The following is a 20,118-nucleotide window of genomic DNA, read 5'->3' as shown; positions in this document are numbered from 1 at the left end:
GTGTGTGTGTGTGTGTGTGCACTGGCGTTGCAGGGTACTGTGGTTGAGCTGGTATGTGGGTTAATTAAAGGAAACATTGCTGACTGCTGCAGCTGCTCTCTCTCCCTCTGTCTCTCTCTCTCTCTCTCTCTCTCTCTCAGAGGGCAGCAGGTCCAATAACACTCCATTCATCATACGTGTCATCCTGACCGAGCCAGCTCCCACAGAGAAGCAGAGAATTAGCATATTCTCCCTCTCTCTCTCTCTCTCACTCTCTCTCTCTCTCTCTCTCTCTCTCTCACTCCTTCTGTCCCACCCTTCCTTTCGTTTCCCTCCATCTCCACCTGTTCTTATGTAACCCGCGTAGCAAGGGCAACGGTACACTGAACATCTGGAAAGAGAAATAGCGTAGGAAAACTGGAGAGAGTTCGATAAGGAAAACAGGAAATAGGAGGATATTAGCGCAAGAAGGAAAGAAACACCCGGGTGAAGTTGATGGTCCTTTCAGTCCAGCACGTAGGTGCCTGTGCTCACGTTTACAATTCTGATTGAAAGGCGACACAGCAAAAGTGAAGGGTTTCCTTTCCCCGGAATGACGGGACACTGCTGGAATGAAGATGTTTTATACAGGATTACGAAAGTCTTCAGGACCTTACGCAACTGGGACTTGTAAGGTTTTGGCGTATTTCTTCTGGGGGTTGGGGGACATTCCAGGAGTAAATGGGTTATAGGATGGCTCTGATGTGTCTAGGAAAGGTTGGCACGGTGATGTCTGTCCCTTTTTTTATAAATATCAAACATTCTATACCTGTCTGAAAGGTCCGGTTGATTTATTTTCCTCGGGAACATAAATTAGTTAAAGGGACATAAATAATTTGGCGACAATAACGATAATTTGGGTTTGCTCATAATAGAGGAAGAGAAATCATTTAATAGGGTCATTTAATCACAGGTATCTTATTAGGGATCTGAAAACATTTGGGCGGGGATTTGAATTCTGGGTCAAACGTCTCTCTCTGTTCATAAGCATCTGTAATAGATGGGAGACACCGGACAAGACCACCCGTTATGATTCTGAACCTATATGCTGAACCTTGTATGGAGAGCCTCTTTATGGTGAGTCTACAGCTGTGAACCCAGCCAGTTCTTCCTCAACCCTTAAAGCTTCCAGCGAGGATCCTAAGTCGAAGCCATAGTCTTCCTCGTTAAAAGTGGCAGGGCATGTTGGAGAAGGACCGTCGAGAGGGGACCTGGCTCAGGAGAGCAGGGGCCTCTAACTGCCTGCACCGCTTGGCACAAGCTGATGGTGTTTGAAAGGTTGCCTGGCACTGTACAAAGGAAAAAGGGCACACTTTTTTTCTTTCGTTTTTCAGTGCACAACACTGGAATGGAACTGCTGGGCTCTTTTTGGCCAATGCCAGCTGAGGGGTAGAGCCAAGGTCTCGTCGGCGTAAAGATGCCAGCCCATGGGACTGGCCAGGGACACGTACCAACAGCGCAGGGCCGTACGGAGCAGGAGCCCTACGCCGACTCTCAGCTGTTCTTGATTAAACAGGAGGGCGTCAGTCTGCAAGACACAGGCCCCTATAATCTTTCAGTGGCCCGGATCCGAGGAGACAGTCCCAAGGATACAGACAGAAGCTGACAGCCCAGGAGAGTGGACATTGCAAAAAGCACCGCTCCATGATAAATCTCTTCCCTCTCCCACCCTCCATTTCAGATAAACCCGTTCACTGGGTAACCATTTTTGCCTCAGTTTTCATAAAACTCTAGTTTTCCTTATATTGACGAGAAAACAATTAAACAAATGGAATTAATTTTTGAGGGGAGAGTTGGCCTCAAGTTTTATCAGGTTCATATATCACATCCGCCCACGGATGGCAGCTAGGTAATGGAAAAGTAATGAAAACTGGAGTTCTTTACTATCAGAACAATGAGTTGGGTCCCGGGTGCTCAGACAGCTCTTTCTTGTGCCGTCCCTTGGTTCTGTGGGTCTTTACGTCTGTCTTTGCACACCCACAGTGGAGCTCCACCTCTTTCATTCAATTTCAACTCTATTTCTAATATCAGCTCTTCCGAACATTCTGCTTTTGTCAGAGTCCCGATCGGCCAGGCCGAACCCACGGACTCCGCCGGGCCCCGCTTTGCTGTAGCAGAACCCCCACCCCTTTCGAGAAGCCGCCGGAGACCCCGTTCGAGAAGCGCTTTTCCTCTTTTGTGCGTCCTCGGCCGAGCAGACGTCAAGCCCGTTGGAACGGCGGGACAGCGTGTTGAATCCGCAGCAAAGACACGAACCTTTAGAAACAAGGAACACTGGGACATTTATTGGGAATATTAAATGACAAACATGAGCATTTAAAGCGAGAAGAGGAAAAAGCGGATGAGGGGAACAGAGCAGGTCCCGAGAGCCGCGGCGGTGGGTTAACGGACACCGTACTGGTAACATGCCCCGCGGGCTAATGAACGTCTCTTCATCAAGCGCTAATCGTTTGAGCATGATAGTTAGTGACCCAACTAATGGGAATTGCCCTGATTAACGATGTGTGTTTACACACAGTAGGAGATGTGGCCCAAAATCACAACTCACTGATTCATTAATTCATTAATTCATTAATTCGTGATGCAGCATGGAGAGGGAAAAAAAACAAAAAACGAAAAACAGAAAAACAGAAAAACGCAAATGGCTCAGTGGCGACAGGCACCGCAAGTTTATCTGTTGAAAATTCAAATAATGCAGCTTTTACCAACCAAATGCTTATTATATGTATACATTATTGATGGTGACAGATAGGCTTTATTATCATATGTATTCATGAACATGCATAATAGGATACAAGCCTAAATGTGTGTTTTAAATTCATGTATTTATGCATTTTCTTGATCTCTACTTGTGTAAGGATTTAATCATATCTTGAAATATAAGATAAGATATAAAACGCTTTGGTAGGTTTGGGCCTAGCCTGTTGCTTTTACTGTGCAATGCCATGTTATCAATGCTGGCCATATTTCTCAGTATGAAAAAGTGAAAAGTGTTATATGCGTGGTAAACAGAAAGTCTGGAATAGACTAATAAATTTTGGTCATGCAAACTATTAAAGGGGCACATTACGATTTTCTCACTGTAACCTGTTCTGACCATGGAAAATATCTTTTGCCATTTTGCCAACTTGGGGGGTGGGGGGGTTGGGGGTACTGCTCGACCTAAAAAAATTATTTGTAATAAATCACATTTTTATGGTGGTCTGAAAGTGCAATTCACTTTAACAAACCAAAAACACAACAGTGAATCAGAAAATGCAACAGCAAAACTGAAAACACAACAAATTATGAAACACAACATGTCAAAATGATACAAAAATCTGAAACACTTCAGCAAAAGCAGAAATGCGCACATTAACTCAAAACACAAGCCCAGTCAAATGCATTTGGAAAATGTCCTTTCTAAATTCCACAAAAACATATAACTTGTCCCATGAGAAACCAAAACACACTGGACCATGATTGCAACAACAGGAATGGCTTCAAGACCCCCCGCCCCCCACTTAGGCCACACTGACCATGTCTCCAAAGCCAAAAAAGGACAAGCCAACCATGAGGACTGTAAACATATGGCCTGAGGTGCTTCCACTCGCCTACAGAGCTGTCCTGAACACACACACTGGGACATATTCGTGTTTGTTTGGTCCCACCATGCCAATTCTCCATAGGGTCCATGTGTCAACTCCAGAAACTAATTTTTAAAACGACACCTCACTGTATTTTCCAAAATATTAAGAATGACTATACCTTTGTCAGACACTTTTTTCTTCATTCTTTTTAACACTTAGTGGTCAATAGGATGTGCTCAGTACAAGCTCGTTGAAAGTAGTTCTCGCAGTCTTTACAGTAATAACACAAAAGACAAAAATAAAAGGAACACAGCTTAGATCGTTAGCCATTTTATTTTTCATGTCATGTTTCATCTGAGCAGTGACAACTAAGAGGCAGAACCTTTATAGAGTGCAAATTAATGAAAATAATATTACTGCGAGTAAGATCCATATCCATAAACAGCGGCGTACGGTTCATAAACAGAGACCGTCGTGGCAGTTTGTGTGAACTTCATAAATCGTCACTGTCTGCTCACAAGCCCAGTCTTGGATAGATCACTGGGCGTTGTGAACCAGTTTTAGCCCAACTGTGAAACCCAAGCTATGTTTTAGATCCAATTACTGGAAATATCCCATAATCGGACCCCTCGGTCCCAGCGGCACCATCAGAAGAACGCTGAATAATGCTAACACGGTCGTGGCATGGTCGTGTGTGTGGTGTTAGTGTGAGTATGTCCTTCACAGTGGTGGTGATTTACACATTAGTATTACTGCCAGGTTGTGAACGGTCTGCCGCCCATAAGTGCCCACCGTTATGAGAATTATCCTGAATTATGGTTTATGGAAGATATCACAGTTGACCGTGTCGCTTCCAAATGTGCATCGCTCACATCAGAAGCCTTCTTCATTTCCAACCCATGTTCATGTCCCATTACTGATGCTAATTATAGCTGAAATGAATCAGCATACACAGCAGATGTGGACAATCTGGTGAGACGGTGCTCCTGGAACAACCTGACCGGTTTGTGTTCCCGAGAGCACACAGCGTTGAGAACCTTTCGTGGACCACCCACACCACTGCTGTAGTGAAAAGAGCAGAGCACAGTTTGTCCTTTCTGAGGGAACTTAGCAAGCTCGAGCTGCTCCTGCAGGTGCCGATGAACGTTGGCTGCATGGCAAGAAGCCTCCTGGCATACCGTATCGCAGGAAGGCGTGACGGCTGCGCTGCTGCTGATCGCGGCACTCTTCAGAGGATCATGCAGACCGCCCCCGGCATCAAGCTGCTGACCCTAGAGGACATGCCCAGCACACACTAGCTGCAACGACATATGCAGGGATTCCACTCATCCCTGCCACAACCTGTTCAAGCCCTTGCCGTCTGGCAAACGCTACAGGACCTTCTAGTCCCAAACATCCTACTACAGAGCAGTATTTCTGATGTCATGTATGTGTGTGTATGTGTGTCATGTATGTGTACTAGTAAGCATGTTGATATTTGATGCTATTTTAGATTTTGCTGTTGACATTTTAGCTCTGCCGTTATGTTTTTGGTTCGGTATAATGAATAGCACTTCCAGGTCACGATAGACTCTTTTTGGAAAATCATCACAATAAAAAGACCTTTGGTTTCACCCACACCTCAAAACAGAAAACAGGCAAAGTCTGTATTCAAAGTACTGTAGTTTTTCAAAACTGTTTCCCTTGCTACGTCTCATGCAAATAATGTCTATGTAACGTACCTTCCGTACCTTCTGACCAGTAGAAAGGTCTGGTCTCGAGGTCGAAGCTTACTTCCCCCTGCTCGATCAGCTCTCTTGTGTTTTGCAAGGATTTAATGGTTGGTGCCATTATTGTTTTGTTTTTTTTTGCACGAGGGTATTGGGGGTTGTTACATACGACTCCTGTGATGATGTGTGTCAGTGAAGCAGCAAATTAATACAAAGTGATGGCAATGCAGTAAGAGCCTCAGAGGACTGAAGTGGAAATCCTCGGAGCCGTCCTTCCCCTGACCTCACGAGCACGCCACCCTTCGCTGCTCCCCCTCGTTGTCAGTAGTTCATCTTCTCGATTTTCCTCGTGTCCTCCTGTTCCCTGTTCTGATTCGTTCCCTTTCTTATCTTTTGTTACTTATTTCCTGCCATTCTTACAACTATATTTACCTATAACTACCGAAACGGTTCGGTGCCATCGGAGAGAAGTCTGCAAACAACTTCCCTTTGTTTGACTGCATTTCCTTTCACACTTTTTTTGTCTGCATCTATTTCTTAGCCATTTACCTCCCAGTTTCTTGATCTCGGTTTGAATCACAGCGTGTGTTTAACTCTGGAAGGCAATTAGGGTTTCCCTCTCGCAGTCACACTTCCAGTTCCCTTTTCCCGACTTGGTATTATCTATTAAACCTGCTAAGCATTTGACTGTGAACATATATGCATATGTGCGTCTAATGAAGCTGTTTGGATCGAAGCAGGGAGAGGTATTGTTCCAATCTCTGTGCCAACACAGCCCCAGAGGACCGCAAATCACATTTCGCTAAGAACCAATTTACGTTGTATTCGCCGGTTTCTTTCACGCTCGACTTGCTCACGGAGCGCGAACAGATTACCATGCCTCACGTGTGCACGCGGCAGTTCCCCATTAAACTCACAAACGGGAGAAAGAAGGTACGGTGATGCAACATTTGTAAGGTTCTGTCTTTCAATAACTGGAGCCTTGACCACCCACTCTTTGCTGGAGCTGTGTAATATTTATCCCAGCTGAAGTAAATTACCTCTGTATTATTATATATTTATATAGATGTTGCCTGCTCATCGTATAATAACAAAGATAAGTGTATACCCTCAGTAACACATTTCAGAAGCGTCTGTAGGTGTGCGTTAATGACACTGGAGCTGAAATAGCTTAAAAGCTATTTCTAGATAGTATACAGTACCTCATTACTACTCACTCAATGGGATTTTTGGAAATGTAAACAATGAATCTGAAACATTTTTCTACCGCAAGGAATAAAAAAAAACAAACAAACTTCCGAGCACACAGAGCTGCTGCTCCCCTCTTCCACTTGGTCGACTCGCACGTCCCTGTTCCAGCCTAATGAAGACAGATTCTTCCAATCTACTCCCTGACACCAGCGGCAGCCTGGCCCGTGCCTCGGGCGTGTCGTCCCCTCTTCCTCACGAGCTCCTCCAACCGCGTGCGCTTTGCGAGTCGCTCGCCAGAGCAGCGCGTGGGACAGGTCGTGGTGGAGCACCTCGAGAACAAGAGCGAAAAGGGCAGGAGATTTGTCCCCAGCCCCCAACAAGGAGCCCGGCACAGAAACAATATCGTTAATCTTCTGACATTTCAATATTGTATTAACCTTTCCAGTGGAAAATCAGGCAGCTCATTAGTCTACTAAAGGGAGACGGGAGCACAAGAATCGATAGAACACGCTTTCTACAGGACCTCGACTCCTACTGCGGTCTGCAGGTGTGCCTGTCTCGGAGCTGATATGATAAGAGAGTGCCTTGACCAATTACAGTGGCGTGAAGAGGATGGAGGGCTATTCGACGCGCTGACGGGTGAAGGAGGAGGCACCTCTTCATCGCGGGAGACTCCAGCCAAGCGGAGCAGCTGCCGGAGACAGTCCGACCGGAGAAAGAAAAAGAATCACAGGATAGAGCAGAGATGTTATGGATCACACCTCGAGGCTTAAGGAATGCATGCAACAGAGGTGGCTGGGCCCCTTGGCTTTGAGCCTCCCCAGTACCATCAGGAAGTACCTCCCCCCGCCCAAGAAATTCCATTGGCTGCCAATGGCTGACCCCTTCCTAGCGGTGCAATGCCCAAGGCAACGGTGTCACCACCGAAATGTACAAGTGTGTTTATTCAGCTCTCGGGGGCCGGCGCCCTGCGACACACTTTCAGCACATCCTGATTAAAGCCTTAAGAAAACACACGGCAAGACAGCTAATCCATTTCAAGCCTGTTGACAGTATTATGCTTAGCAAATGGATGCTTTGCAGTCAAAGCACTCGTGTGTGTGTGTGTGTGTGTGTGTGTGTGTGGTTTCTGTCAAAAAGGCCGCACAACAAAAGAGAAATGGTGGATGTGTGTGTGTATGATAGAGAGAGCAAGAGGAGGAAGGTAAAATACTGTGGTAGCCCCTCCTCTGTCGGAGGTAGTGCTGTCCGCTCACCCGTATCCTAACCTCTCATCCATCATCATGGACCCAGCGTGCACCATTCACTGCGCCTCTCTTCAGCACGTCATCCGACTATGAAAACACACCAATTTAGTCCTATTATGCGCTCACGGCCGGCTTCAAATGCTGCTTAGATTTGGGCCGTCATCGCCGGGCTTTAGCTTGGTAATTGCCAGTGTCAAGGTCTTTCAGAATGTGATGGTAACCAAGTGCAGCTGCTAAGGACTTGATTGTGTGTTTACCCCGTGAGGTCCCTTTGTGCTGTGTGCAGAATGATGAATATTTGGGGGGGCTTGTTCACTGGTCCTAGTCACAGGTCCAGATGATTAGACATGGGAAGAAGAACTGAGTGAATGAATGAATGAATGAATGAATACATTAATTGGGATGGACAAAATAACAAAAACATTAGAACGGCAGCTACAAAAATGGGTTGTATTGGTTCCCAGGGCAAACCGCAGCGTGTCAGCTACAGAAGACGTCTGACAACTGGCAACTCGATGGTAACATTTTCAGAGAAACATGGTTCCACAAATAGTGAGATATCTCCAAAGAGGCCAAAGAATGAAATGCACGTGGCTCACAAAAACTGCAAAACAATCCGACCTGCAGAGGGATTTTCTGGAAGAGCTGATATTGAGGGAGCACTAGCATCCAAGGCCATAATGACGCACCATGAAACCTCGTGCAAGTCTGGTACAATGCTGACAGGGAATATGGCCTGGCGAGAGAACATTTATGCTTTCCCCCCCCCCCTCCATCCGGAGGTGTTTGCATTTTGGAGAAGTCCGAAGGATGCCACCGTCCCACATCGTCTGTCGGCAGTTGTGACACGCGGTGGTGCAGCCGTAACGGTAGAGGCGTTTGGCTTCATCACTGACCTGCACAGCAGTGTGGGGGTCTCCGAAGGCCCCCGGAGCCAGGTGCACTCTACAGCACAAACACTTTATCCTCGGGTTTCCATGCACACAGCGCACACGCTGCTTAACACGTTCAAAAGTGGTTTCACGAACGCCAGCATGAATTCGAATGCTGTCCCTGACCTTCCCAGTGGCTGGGTATAAAGGCCACTATCGTCTTTATGGAGAGTTCCAGAAAGAGCCGATTTCTTTCATCCCTCCGAGGGCTAGAAATCTCATTCTTGAAGAATGATCTGCTATCCAACTACAAACAGTTCAAAATAACAAAGGCTCTTTTTTGGCATAATATTTTTGCTGTACTGTATTTATGTTCCAGTGGTGGAAGGAGCTCAGCCATGACAAATATCATGCAGCAGATTAAACAATAAAAGGAATCCAATAAATGGAATCCAATAAATTTAAACTGTATTCCCAAATCCACTTTAAAACAGGAAAGAAAATATTTGCACTTGGCTAAAAAGTTACCTGCTACACCTTGATGGCTGACATTCAAACCCCATTAAAGTGTATCGACATAGAGTTGTCAGCTCTTTAAATTACACCTTCATACAGGAAAGCTAATCTTCTGAGTAAGAGATTAATTTCCCTCTAGATAGAACTGAACTACTTTGTCAGCATTTGTTGACAACCGCCGTGTGCATTTATTCACAAAGTACAGGCCCGGAACCGGCGGAGATGACTAACTTCCTGTCAGCCCATGCTGATTTGACTCGTTACGGCACCCCACTTTTGGCCTGGAAGATCCGTTCATAAATTCGTATAAGCGTCCCACTGACGACAGGCCGTGCCGAGAGATGGGACTTTCTAACGAAATTGATGAGAAGGAATTTAAAAGATGAAAAATGGCCTCTAACTCTCGGGCGGTGGGAGGCCAGAGCCTGCATCAACCTGTGCACCGAGCAGACAATGTGGGCTAGAGCCGGACCTCATCTCCCCTCCCGGGCCGGATCGCAGATCTCTTTGGCTAACGAAGCTAAATTAAGATGGCACAGACTGATTGGCCCTGCTGCTAAACGCACAAACACCTGAAATGACTTCAGAGATATTAAACAATTGAGCTTCGGTCCAAGTCTTGATTAAAAAAAGAAAGAGACAGAAGGCGCTTATTACTTCATGTTCAATTTGACGGATGAAGCTGGGTGTGTGGGAATTTGCTCGGAGCTCACGTCATGTCCGACGCCAGGGAGGAGGGTGTCACCACGCCTCGGGAGAGGCAGGGACGGACAGTCTTGTTTTTTTATTGTTGTTGTTTGTTTTGTTTTGTTTTTTTCTTCAACAGGTAATACCTCTCTTGAGCAGACGTTTTTCGTGAAAAACTTGTGTGCGATGTATTTATATTTATACACGCCTAAAGAGTTTGAGAGAGAACAGCGTAGAAAGGGATGCAGTAATTATACCAAAAAGTATGCAACATTTAATTTTGTTTCTCCGCCACTGCATCAAATTAATTCCTGATAGTGTGTTGCTATGATTGATTACAAACTCCCGCCCTGCCCCCGCCTTGTTTCTCAGATGGATAGATGACGTCTCCTCAGCCTGGCCCGATTTCACAGGTTCAGGCAGGTAAATCCTAATAGCCATATATTATAAATGGTTACTGAACTCTCTACCATTCATATTCCAGACATAAGGACACTGTGTGAGAGAGCGCAGATGAACTTTAATCACTTGCAACTTGTGGCAAAACTAATGCTTAACTCAGCTCATTAAATTGATCGATGGAGGTGGTGGGGGTATCTCCCGCTCTGAATTTGTTCTCGTTTAGAGGGCCGCTTATTAGGGGAACACCTGGGGCAAAGCCGTCTTGTATCCAGACGAAACAAAGATGGCGAACTCGCCTGGGGAATGCGAAGGAAATCGGGACGCTTGAAGTCTTCTAAAAGCACGTTGCGGCGCCAAATGTCGAACTCCGAACTGCGGTGCTGGTACAAAAAAAAATTGGTTTAATTTCTTTTTAAATGTTGAATTTCATTTTCAGTCCATCACAGCAGCGCGAGTTCGGCGATTGATGTGGTCTTAACGTCTCCTCGGAGGGTCAGATAAGGATGGTGTTGATTTTAATTTTAGATAACAAATGTCTCTTGCTTTCAGCTGCTATGAGCACACAAAGATTTAAAGGTCTTTATAAACATGCCCGCTGTGAAAGGACGTCTGTTGGCGCTCTGTTTCACTGCTCCAATAACTGCCCCATTTAGCTTGGCGGGTTAGCTCGACACCTTTATTCTTGTTTGAATTTCATATATTTATTTATTTATTGTTGTTGGCGTTTTCTTTGCTGCAATTTGCAGCATGACCTTTGAGGTAGCTATTGGCGCAAATGAATTTTCATATTAAAATATGAAAATATCCATATCATTACGTTTATAGGTGTGTATACAATGGCTTTCCATTACGGCGAATGATACAAATGGCAATAACTGTAATGTAACCTGCTGGCGCGATCGTGATGTATAGCTTTATTATTCTGCGTGTCCTTGGGTCATTTTGTGCGCGTCCGTCTCATTCTGTAGTCACATTAAACATCGATATGCCGTCTCTCGCGTCCCCTTTTGTTTCTCTTCACACCTTTGAGACTAGTTACGTTAAAAACAAACTACACCGTAAATCTGTTTAAGGTTGCGAACCTAAAACGTCGTTTCCCCTCGTTTGCTTGCTGTTTCTCACTGTATCCAAGCAAGTACGATGCAGTAGTCTAGGTAATGACAACAGACAAGTGTATTTTTTTTTTAAATTTTTGTTTATTTTTTTTTCTTAGGTTTTTTTTTTGTACGCTTTTTTGCTTTAAGAAACAAATGTTTGCAGATTCCCTATGAGTAAACGCTTGCATCCTCTCCTCTCTGATTGGTTAGCTGAGAACCAATCACACCTCCTCCAGATTCTCCATGCGCCGCCCCTTTCCCAATTTCTCAAGTCTTCTTAAGTGCATACGTAGAAGAATCAATATCACTGTAATAAACGAAGGCGCGCTGAGGGAACAGTGCGTCCATTTCCAGACTCAGGCTCAGGCCTGCAGAGAATGGACAGAATCTGGCAGAGGGCTGAAAGAGGAATGCAGGCTCTGGTTCCATTCATTCGTTCCTGTATAAACAGTTTATGCTCTCGTTCACCTACACTGTCAGGGGTAATGAGACCCTTTTTTTTGTCGCACTGTGCCTGTTCTCTTTATGTAAGACAAAACGGTTAATCGATAGCATGGTTCAAAATAAAGTTTAGTGATTGTGCTTTTAAAACCAAAGTCAAACAAATAACGACAAACACTGACAAACAACAACAAAAAATAACAGTGCATTACAAAAGGGGAAAAAAATTTTAAATCAACCCAAACATCTCAACTGTGGCACTTTTCCTGGGACAGATTAAATGGTATGACAATTTACAACCAGGATGGATGTGATAAAAACTATTTTCTTTACTGGCATAATAAAATGTAAAAATTATTCAAATAAGCCAAGGAAGACAAATTTAAAGTACCACACAGATTATAAAAGACAATTAGGCATGTATACAGGTTTATTTACAAGTCTGTCTGTCCCTTTTAGCTTGCAGCTAATCTTATTAACAGTAATGCTAGGCGTGTTTCAGACTCAGTGAGCGTACTCACCACCTGGAGTAGTTAATTACTCCATATTGCAATGAATAAAAAACAAACAAACAATGAACGCTATGAACGCTTTTCAATCTTTGAATCTGCTATTTTTTTTTCCTGTTTGTTTTTGTGTTCTAAAATGAACATTAAATGCACAATAAAAGAAATGATCAGTTGGTCAGTCTTCAGGATGTGATGTAATCCGATATGGGCAGTTATGATAGAAATTATATTGTTGAGATGGTTAAAAATTGAAGGTGGTTACTAGAATAGAGTCCACACTGACAGCATTTCCGTTTCTGTTTCAGCTCTGCACCATCTGAGAAAAAAGATGACAGATCCCATCCTTGAAACTGTTACATTAACAGATCTCATCAGTCAAACTGTTAGATTAACAGATCCCATCCGTCAAACTGTTATATTAACAGATCCCAGCCGTCAAACCGTTATATTAACAGATCCCATCCGTCAAACCGTTATATAAACAGATCCCATCCGTCAAACCGTTATATAAACAGATCCCATCCGTCAAACCGTTACATTAACAGATCCCATCCGTCAAACTGTTACATTAACAGATCCCATCCGTCAAACTGTTACATTAAAAGACCCCATCCATCAAACCGTTACATTAAAAGACCCCATCCGTCAAACCGTTATATAAACAGACCCCATCCGTCAAAATGTTATATTAACAGATCCCATCCGTCAAACCGTTATATAAACAGATCCCATCAGTCAAACCATTATATAAACAGATCCCAGACGTCAAACTGTTATATTAACAGACCCCATCCGTCAAAATGTTATATTAACAGATCCCATCAGTCAAAATGTTATATTAACAGACCCCATCAGTCAAACCGTTATATTAACAGATCCCATCAGTCAAAATGTTACATTCTCCTCTGGTTCTGCCTCACAGTGACCACAATGAAACCCTAGTTGGAAGTTGGCAACTGTACACTTTTCTTTTATTTAAGAGGCGAGGCTAACAACAAACAACAAAGCTTTTCTGACCATGATGGGTCCAGCCACTACCAACGTCTACAACTAAAATCAAACAGCAGCCTTCAAGGAGGAAACATTCTTACCTCCAGTTCCTCCTCTCCTGGCTGGAAGGCTCCTGTGGTACTCAGGCTAAGTTCTGGATGGTTCCGGCGGCTCCCTGGGGCCCCCTCTCCTCTCCGCCTACCGCCAGAGCCCCGGGAAGACATGGAGCCAGACGAGCTGGGCTCCCTCTCCCCCCGCGGACCATGGAGGGCCGGGAAGGACGGCCGGCTGTAGGGCGGGATGTCCTCCGGACCTGGGAGACAGACGCGGATCCAGCATGTATTTCGCATCCTGGGCTGATAACATCTCGCACGTGCTGGAGTACGCCGGGGATGCTGGGTACCTGGGTGATGGCGGGGCTTGACACCCGTGTTCGGCTCTTGCTTCGCGGCTTTGCCCCCTCTCTGAGCTCTCGGCTTTTCCTGGGCGTCCCGGCGCTCCGACGAGCCGGTCCGCACGTCCGAGGGGTCCCTGGGCTTCGGCGCTCCAGAGGCGGCTCTCCTGTCCCGGGCCTCGGCCACTGGGTGGGTGGGGGACTTGAGCAGCGCAGGAGGAGGGATGGGTGGAGGAGGCAGGTCTGGGCGGGGAGAGTCCAGAGAAAGGAGCGTCTTAACCACGGCTCTCGACGTGTAAGTGTGCGCGTGTGTGTGTGCTTGCCCTTCACAGGCTGAGTATGCCTGTCTGCTTCACAGGCACTCATTTGTCTAGCACCTGCGAGGTGAGAGCGAATCACAGCTGCGCCGCCGCACCCACAGTCCAGCCTCCCGCAGATGAGCACAGAAAGAAATTCCTTTTCGCGCAGAGCCGCACGCTATTGCCGTTAGCAACTGGGCCTAGTGGAACCTAGCTTTTTTTTTTTTTTTATTTGAGCAATACCTACTGAAAATAAATCAACACACACACACAAAAAAGCTTCTGGATTTACCCAGTTGAACTGTGGATATTTGTTCCAACTCCAGGTTTGAACATTAATTTGAACATGTCGTCTGGCCTAGGGTAGCCAGTAGTTCCTCTGTCTGTCTTGTTCAGTGCAAAACTTTACAGACTGTAGAGAAAGGGTTAGGTGATTATGTGGGGAAGAGAGCTTACTGGGTTTATGACTGTGTGTGTGTGTGTGTGTGTGTGTGTGTGTGTGTGTTGGTGGGCGGAGGGGGATGTGTATGGTACTTCCATAGGCAGATGGTAGTTAAAAAAAATAACAAGGTTAAAAAAGGCTAAAAGATAAATACATCCAGTAAACATCCATTACAGGTTACTTATGCCAGTCTGCCCTTGCCAGGTGAGTACTAACAGATAAGGGGCTACTGGAAATTGTAGAAAACAGTAGAAAATCACACAAAAAAAATGACTAATGTTAAGCCAGTTGGTTTGAATTGTACTGGAGCTGAACTGACTGAGAGGAAGCAGATTGTGTGTCAGTTTGGCTGTATGGGGAGGTGAAATGCCCAGTAAGTCACTCACGTGACCTCTGTGGTACAGGACATGAGACACTCGTACAGGTCGCAGGTCAGTTGTGCAGATCACATCATGGATATGTTTAATGAGAGTGTTTCTGCTGAACCAGGTGTAGGAGGAACCCGTGCAGAGTTAGAGCTCTGCAGTCACCCTGATGGTGGATGGTGAGATTACCACTCAGACTACAAGATGGGTGGGGTGTGGGGTAGCAGATCTTAGATGTCAGGCTGCTGTCTTTTGTGTGTGTGACATTAAATCTTCATGTCAACACACAAGGACGAGCGGCTCGATGCGAAAGCCCAGCAGATGACCGTGGGCGCGCGCGTGCACGGCCATGCAAACGCTCGTGATGACCTTTCAGAAGGCCTTAGAGAACAGGGAGATGAACCCTCAGGCAGTGAGAGGCATGACTAGAGAGTGCGAGGAGGACCTGAATGGAAGCGCCCGATGCTGGGCCAATTTCATTAGTGAGTGAGGGTGGAGTAGACATCCATTACACATCCCTTCTTCTCTCTCTCTCTCTCTCTCCCTCTTTTCCCGGCACAGCGGTAGGCCGCCTCTGTGGCTGCTGTGTGGGGGCGGAGCCGTCCGTGTAGGCGGATGGAGTAGGCGGAGCCGGCGCTCACCGTCGTTGTAGGCGGCGCCGTGGAGGCTGCGCTGGTAGCCCACGTGTCCAGATGCCTGCGGCTTCTGTCTCCTCTGAGGCCTTCGCTGGGGGGCTGCCGCCACGCTCACGCTGCCGTCCGTAGACAAGGGGCTTGCCGGACGGTGGCTCACAGGCAGGTTTTGGTATTTTCGTGCTGTGGGTCATTAAAAAGGAGGAGGAAGTGAGGTGGCATCATTGTAACGTCCCGTTAATTACACGGACGCATCAGTTACTTGCCCCCACGTAGTACGATGGCACACAGTCTAAACAAACCCTACAACTACAAGGAAGTTCCGCACCTGTAGGTGCCGTCTGCTGCTGGCCCTTCCCAACATGCTTCGCCACACGGAGGCCGGCGTACTCGGCGGCCGCTGCCACGGCCTGGGCGAAGTCGGCGTCGGTGAAGAAGGAGCCATCGGAGGAGCTGAGCGCGCTGGAGCGACCCGACGAGGCGTTGTCTTCCTCGGACGCCGAGCCCCAGCCGTTGATCATGGAGCCCGTGACGGAGCTCTCCAGGTCACAGGTGCTGGAGGCCGGCGTCTGCTCCAGGCCGCGCAGGTGCGCGCGAGGCTCGGCCGGGCCGGGAGGCCGGCCGGCGGCGGGGGCAGAGCGCCACCGGTGCACGCGGGCCACCTCGGCGTCCGTCTCGTCCGCCCCGTCCTCTTCTACATCCTCCTCATCCTCCTCCTCCTCCTCCAGGCCGTCTGCGTCCAAGCCCAGTGGGCTGGAGATGTAGCCGTAGGTGTGTGGGGGCGACAGGGGACGCGGAGGGGCGGGGGGGCTCGCTAACTGTCGTCTGAGGGCAGAGAGAGTGTGTGTGTGTGTGTGTGTGTGTGTGTGTGTGCGTGCGTGCGTGAGAGAGAGAGAGAGAGAGAGAGAGAGAGGTATTAAGACCAAACATGACACCAAAAACAAACAAAAAAATTACAGGCAAAGTATGACTATTATACACAGACGAAATAGAGGGAGTTCTGATCAGTAATAAATAAATGAGCTGTTTTATGAAAATTGTCATTATAAGAATGCAACTGAAGTGCCAGATAGTTAGAACATATTGGGTGTTTTTTTAAAGAAACAGCATCTAGAAATAATAGAATTGTAGCTAAAGGACGCTATCGGCTGCTTCATTTAGCTAATATGATCAGTCATCAGGGTGGTGGTAGGAGCACCTGTGCTCGTGCGGCCCCTCCAGGGCTTGTGGCAGTATGGGCTGCACCTCCTCCTGCGGGGAGGGCGTCAGCGTGGCCGTGGACTGGTGGCTATAGGACACCGCGGCCGGAGAGGAGGCATCGCCCCTCACGGGAGGGGTGGGGCCCCGCTCCAGCTCCGCCTCCTCCAGCTCGTCGGGCTGCAGGTACATGCAAGAGGGAGGTACGGGGCCCTGGAGCTCCACCTCGTAGCTGGGGGACGTCACAGAGACACGTGGGAGGGTGTTTTTTGTTTTTCTCTTCTATAAATGTGTAACGCAAAATCTGGGTGCACGTGCTTGCGTGTGTACGTGTGTGTGTGGGGTGTGTGTGGGCCCACCTGTCGTCCATACAGAGACTGTAGTCCTGACACGGCGGGGGGCCGATGGGAGGGGGGGGCAGCATGTCCGTCCAGTTCATTGTGCTCTGCTTGGGGACTTTAGGGGTTCGCACCCCCTTTTTCTGGCCTTGACTACCTGTTTGACAAACACACACACACACACACACTCCATCAGCACTATCAATATCCATCCCATTGCAAAAATTCATAAATAATTTGGTGGCTAATTAAAATGTATTACTAAACACTGGCTCATTTTCCCCGCGCTTGATGCAGCTATGACAATTTTACACTTCAACACTAATGGCAGCCTCTCAATAATATACAGTGTAAAGTGCTCGGGAACGTTATTCTTGTTTGTAATTAACGATCGACTCTCAGAAAAGGAGCCATTTTTCAAGACCAGCGCCATCCGCTGCCAGGAGAGGTGGGCCGGGACGACGAGCCGCGCAAAAGCCGCGTCCAATTAGGAGCAAAGCTTTAGAACTCCGAGCCAATGAGCCAGGAGTCTTCCCTGTGATTACCCGGTCACCCGACACAATGTAAAAATAGACCGGGCGCATTATGGCGGGCATCTCGCGTGCGCCGCCATGTGGCAGCCATTTACCCTTGCCCTGCGACGAACACCGGAGCGCTGACAACGTTATCCTTCTCCTTTATGAAGGAGGATGATAGGCAGGGTAATTAATGGCTGTGCGGCATATTGCAGAGGTGGGGGGGGGGGGTTAACCCACTGCTACCAACATCCACCCACCCCCCGAGCTCTACACGGTGCGTAATCTGCCCCGGAGGTCCGGCGGGAGCGCCGATGCCCACGGAGACGACGCGGGCCCGCTCCCCCTCCGTTCTGCCCGGGAGTTGGTGCTCTTCCTCGGCTGTTTCTTGCCCGAGAAAGGCAATTTGAAGGTGTCAGGTTCTGAACGATTTATTGGTCTTTAGGACGTGCTGGATATCAACTGGGTGGAGTGATAAAAAGATTTAAAAAACAAACAAACAAAAAAAAAAACCGCTCAGCAATAATAACTATAAACAATTAAAATCTAAACAGCACCCAAATGATGACGGGAGGCTCAGTAATAAGATGAGTCTCTGGAGGTGAACACTTCTTCATATTCTGCACTACACTGAGTGTCTGACGCCGGCGACTAGATTTAGAGGTTTCGACAATAAGAAGATTGTTTTTTTACATTTACGGCATTTAGCTGATTTAGCTACAATTATGACATGACAATTTGAGCAACTGAGGATTAACGTCAAGTACCGATTACAAATCAAGTACAGTAACCAGTGAGCTACCACTCAATGGTCAGTTTTACGTACTGAGAAGCTCCCTGACTCATGAAAAACTCGTCTTGTGTTGGCAAAGCCGTGTTATACGTGCGGTAGTCTCTTTATGCACGACCTGGTTTTAGGCACGCGAACATATCAGTTCATGCCGTATTCATAAGATCCTACTTCCACTACATTTCTACGTGCTTTCACAGTATACATGTTTATAAGCCCTTAGCCAACACCTGCCCTTTGGTCACCATTGAAAGGTCACTTGAACATGCGCGGGATTATAACCGGATTAGAACAAGATGGATTCTAACAGCGTCTCAAGGCCTGCTGGGAGAAGCTCTTAGCGTGCATTTGGCTCATAGAGCACGTCTCGCTATTCCGCACGGAAGTGTAGCTCTCTTACCGGATGTGCTGCTGCCCCGGTCAGAGCTGCTGTAGGTCCTGGCGGGGTTGGGCTCTGGGCCCTGGCTGTAGGGGATGCTGGCAGGCATGGTGTTGTCTCTGCCTCGGTGGTCTGAGGGATCACACGAAGAACTCCGTCAATCGCAACATTCAAGTCCCCCCCCCAAAATTCTCTGTTCAATCCCATGAGCACATGCAGGAAGGGGCGGGGGGGCAGCCGTTTTTTCGAGCGTCTCAGGGGTTTAGTGGAACGCGTCCCAGGATGAGACGACATGCAGGAAAACCAGCGCGGTCACAAACGGACTTGTGAGGGACTGCTTACAACCGCCCTTTGTAAACAGTGCGAAACATCACACCGACACGCTGCTAGACATGCAAAAAGGCCCCGAAAAGGAAAACCCGTCTTTTTGAACGCAGGAGAGCAGAAGACTCCCATAGAACCTTCCGGCTCGAGTCCCGTCACGTTCCGTCAAGGTGGTAATTGCTGTGCCCAGTTCAAAGGATGGTGGATCGCTAAGGGCAGGCACAGCTCTTCACCACCTATTAAACAGCCGAGACAACGAACACGGATGAAGAGAAACACCGGGCGCTGAGGGTGTGTGTGTGAGAGAGAGAGAGAGAGGATGGTCCAAAATAGAAAGCGATTGGAGAAAGTGAACGGAGGAAGATTGGCAGCTTGTGAAGATCCCTGAAGTACTGAGTGAAGACAGGCAGAGGGATGGGGACACGGAGCCTGAGATGTCCCAGCATGCTTCAGAACGTCCAGATAAGAGCTCAACATCGACGCATCTCGAGTGATTCATGGGAATACGGTGACAACGGCGGTATCCTTCTGTGGAACACAGTCCGTCATCCATCCAACGGGAAACTGCCTTCAAGCGCGACCAAAGCGGCTATCGTGCGCCTGCGCTACGTTAAACCAAAACTACCTGGAGGCGCCGACGCCCTCTAGAGGTCGGGGCGTGCGCCTGCCCACCCCCACCACCCCGCCTCTAAACTCACCCTTGTTCAGTTTGTTCTGCTCCATGATGTTGTACTGCAGCTGTGAGGTCACCTCCTGCTGCTTCTGAGGAGTGCCTGTGCTGCCTTTCCAGACCTGCTTCTCGCCAGGTTCGCCGCCGTGGTTGCCGTGGTTCCCGGCCAGGCCGGCCTGTATGAGCTGGGTGGTGGCGTATGGCGTGGGCCGCCCGTCCTTCAGGTTGGGGCTGTTGAAGGTCTTCATCTCGCCCAGCTTGCTGGAGAGGTCCACGTCACTGTACAGGCCGGAGTCCGACGCCAGCAGGCTGCCTGCTTTGCCCTCCAGCTGGCTGCCGTAGCTGCCGATGCAGTCCGCTGCGTAGTGGGACAGGAGAGCACAGATCTGGCTAACAGTCTCCACGAGGCCAGCATAAACCTCTAACATGGGAGAGGCTTGGATTTCACCTCATCTCAGCTTTATAGATGAGCTTATCAATTAATTAAACATTCATTCTAAGGCCAGGTTCTCCACATGGCAGGTT

General features: G+C 47.7%; 1 protein-coding gene across 7 annotated transcripts in view; it reads right to left on the bottom strand.

Annotated features, from left to right (window-relative positions):
• Positions 1-11,860: 11,860 nt before the first annotated feature.
• The window catches only part of robo1 (roundabout, axon guidance receptor, homolog 1 (Drosophila)), a 177,654-nt gene continuing 169,396 nt past the window's right edge, over positions 11,861-20,118 (bottom strand). For 6 of the 7 annotated variants that reach the window (XM_081699854.1, XM_081699857.1, XM_081699855.1 and 3 more), the window contains 9 exons: positions 19,622-19,951; positions 18,621-18,731; positions 16,937-17,072; positions 16,579-16,809; positions 15,709-16,205; positions 15,390-15,563; positions 13,652-13,885; positions 13,350-13,561; positions 11,861-12,574 (listed from right to left, as the gene is read on the bottom strand). In XM_081699854.1, coding sequence (XP_081555980.1) covers positions 12,560-12,574; positions 13,350-13,561; positions 13,652-13,885; positions 15,390-15,563; positions 15,709-16,205; positions 16,579-16,809; positions 16,937-17,072; positions 18,621-18,731; positions 19,622-19,951 — 1,940 coding nt within the window. In that variant the 3' untranslated portion in view covers positions 11,861-12,559. The remainder of the gene's footprint in view (positions 12,575-13,349; positions 13,562-13,651; positions 13,886-15,389; positions 15,564-15,708; positions 16,206-16,578; positions 16,810-16,936; positions 17,073-18,620; positions 18,732-19,621; positions 19,952-20,118) is intronic. The other variant, XM_081699856.1, reaches the window with a different exon arrangement.

The sequence above is a fragment of the Electrophorus electricus genome, chromosome 17 (assembly GCF_041902795.1).
Source record: "Electrophorus electricus isolate QZ-2024a chromosome 17, ASM4190279v1, whole genome shotgun sequence".
Classification (NCBI taxonomy): Eukaryota; Metazoa; Chordata; class Actinopteri; order Gymnotiformes; family Gymnotidae; genus Electrophorus; species Electrophorus electricus.
The sequence above is the reverse complement of the archived record's forward strand: the minus strand, read 5'-3'. Positions and strand labels throughout refer to the sequence as shown.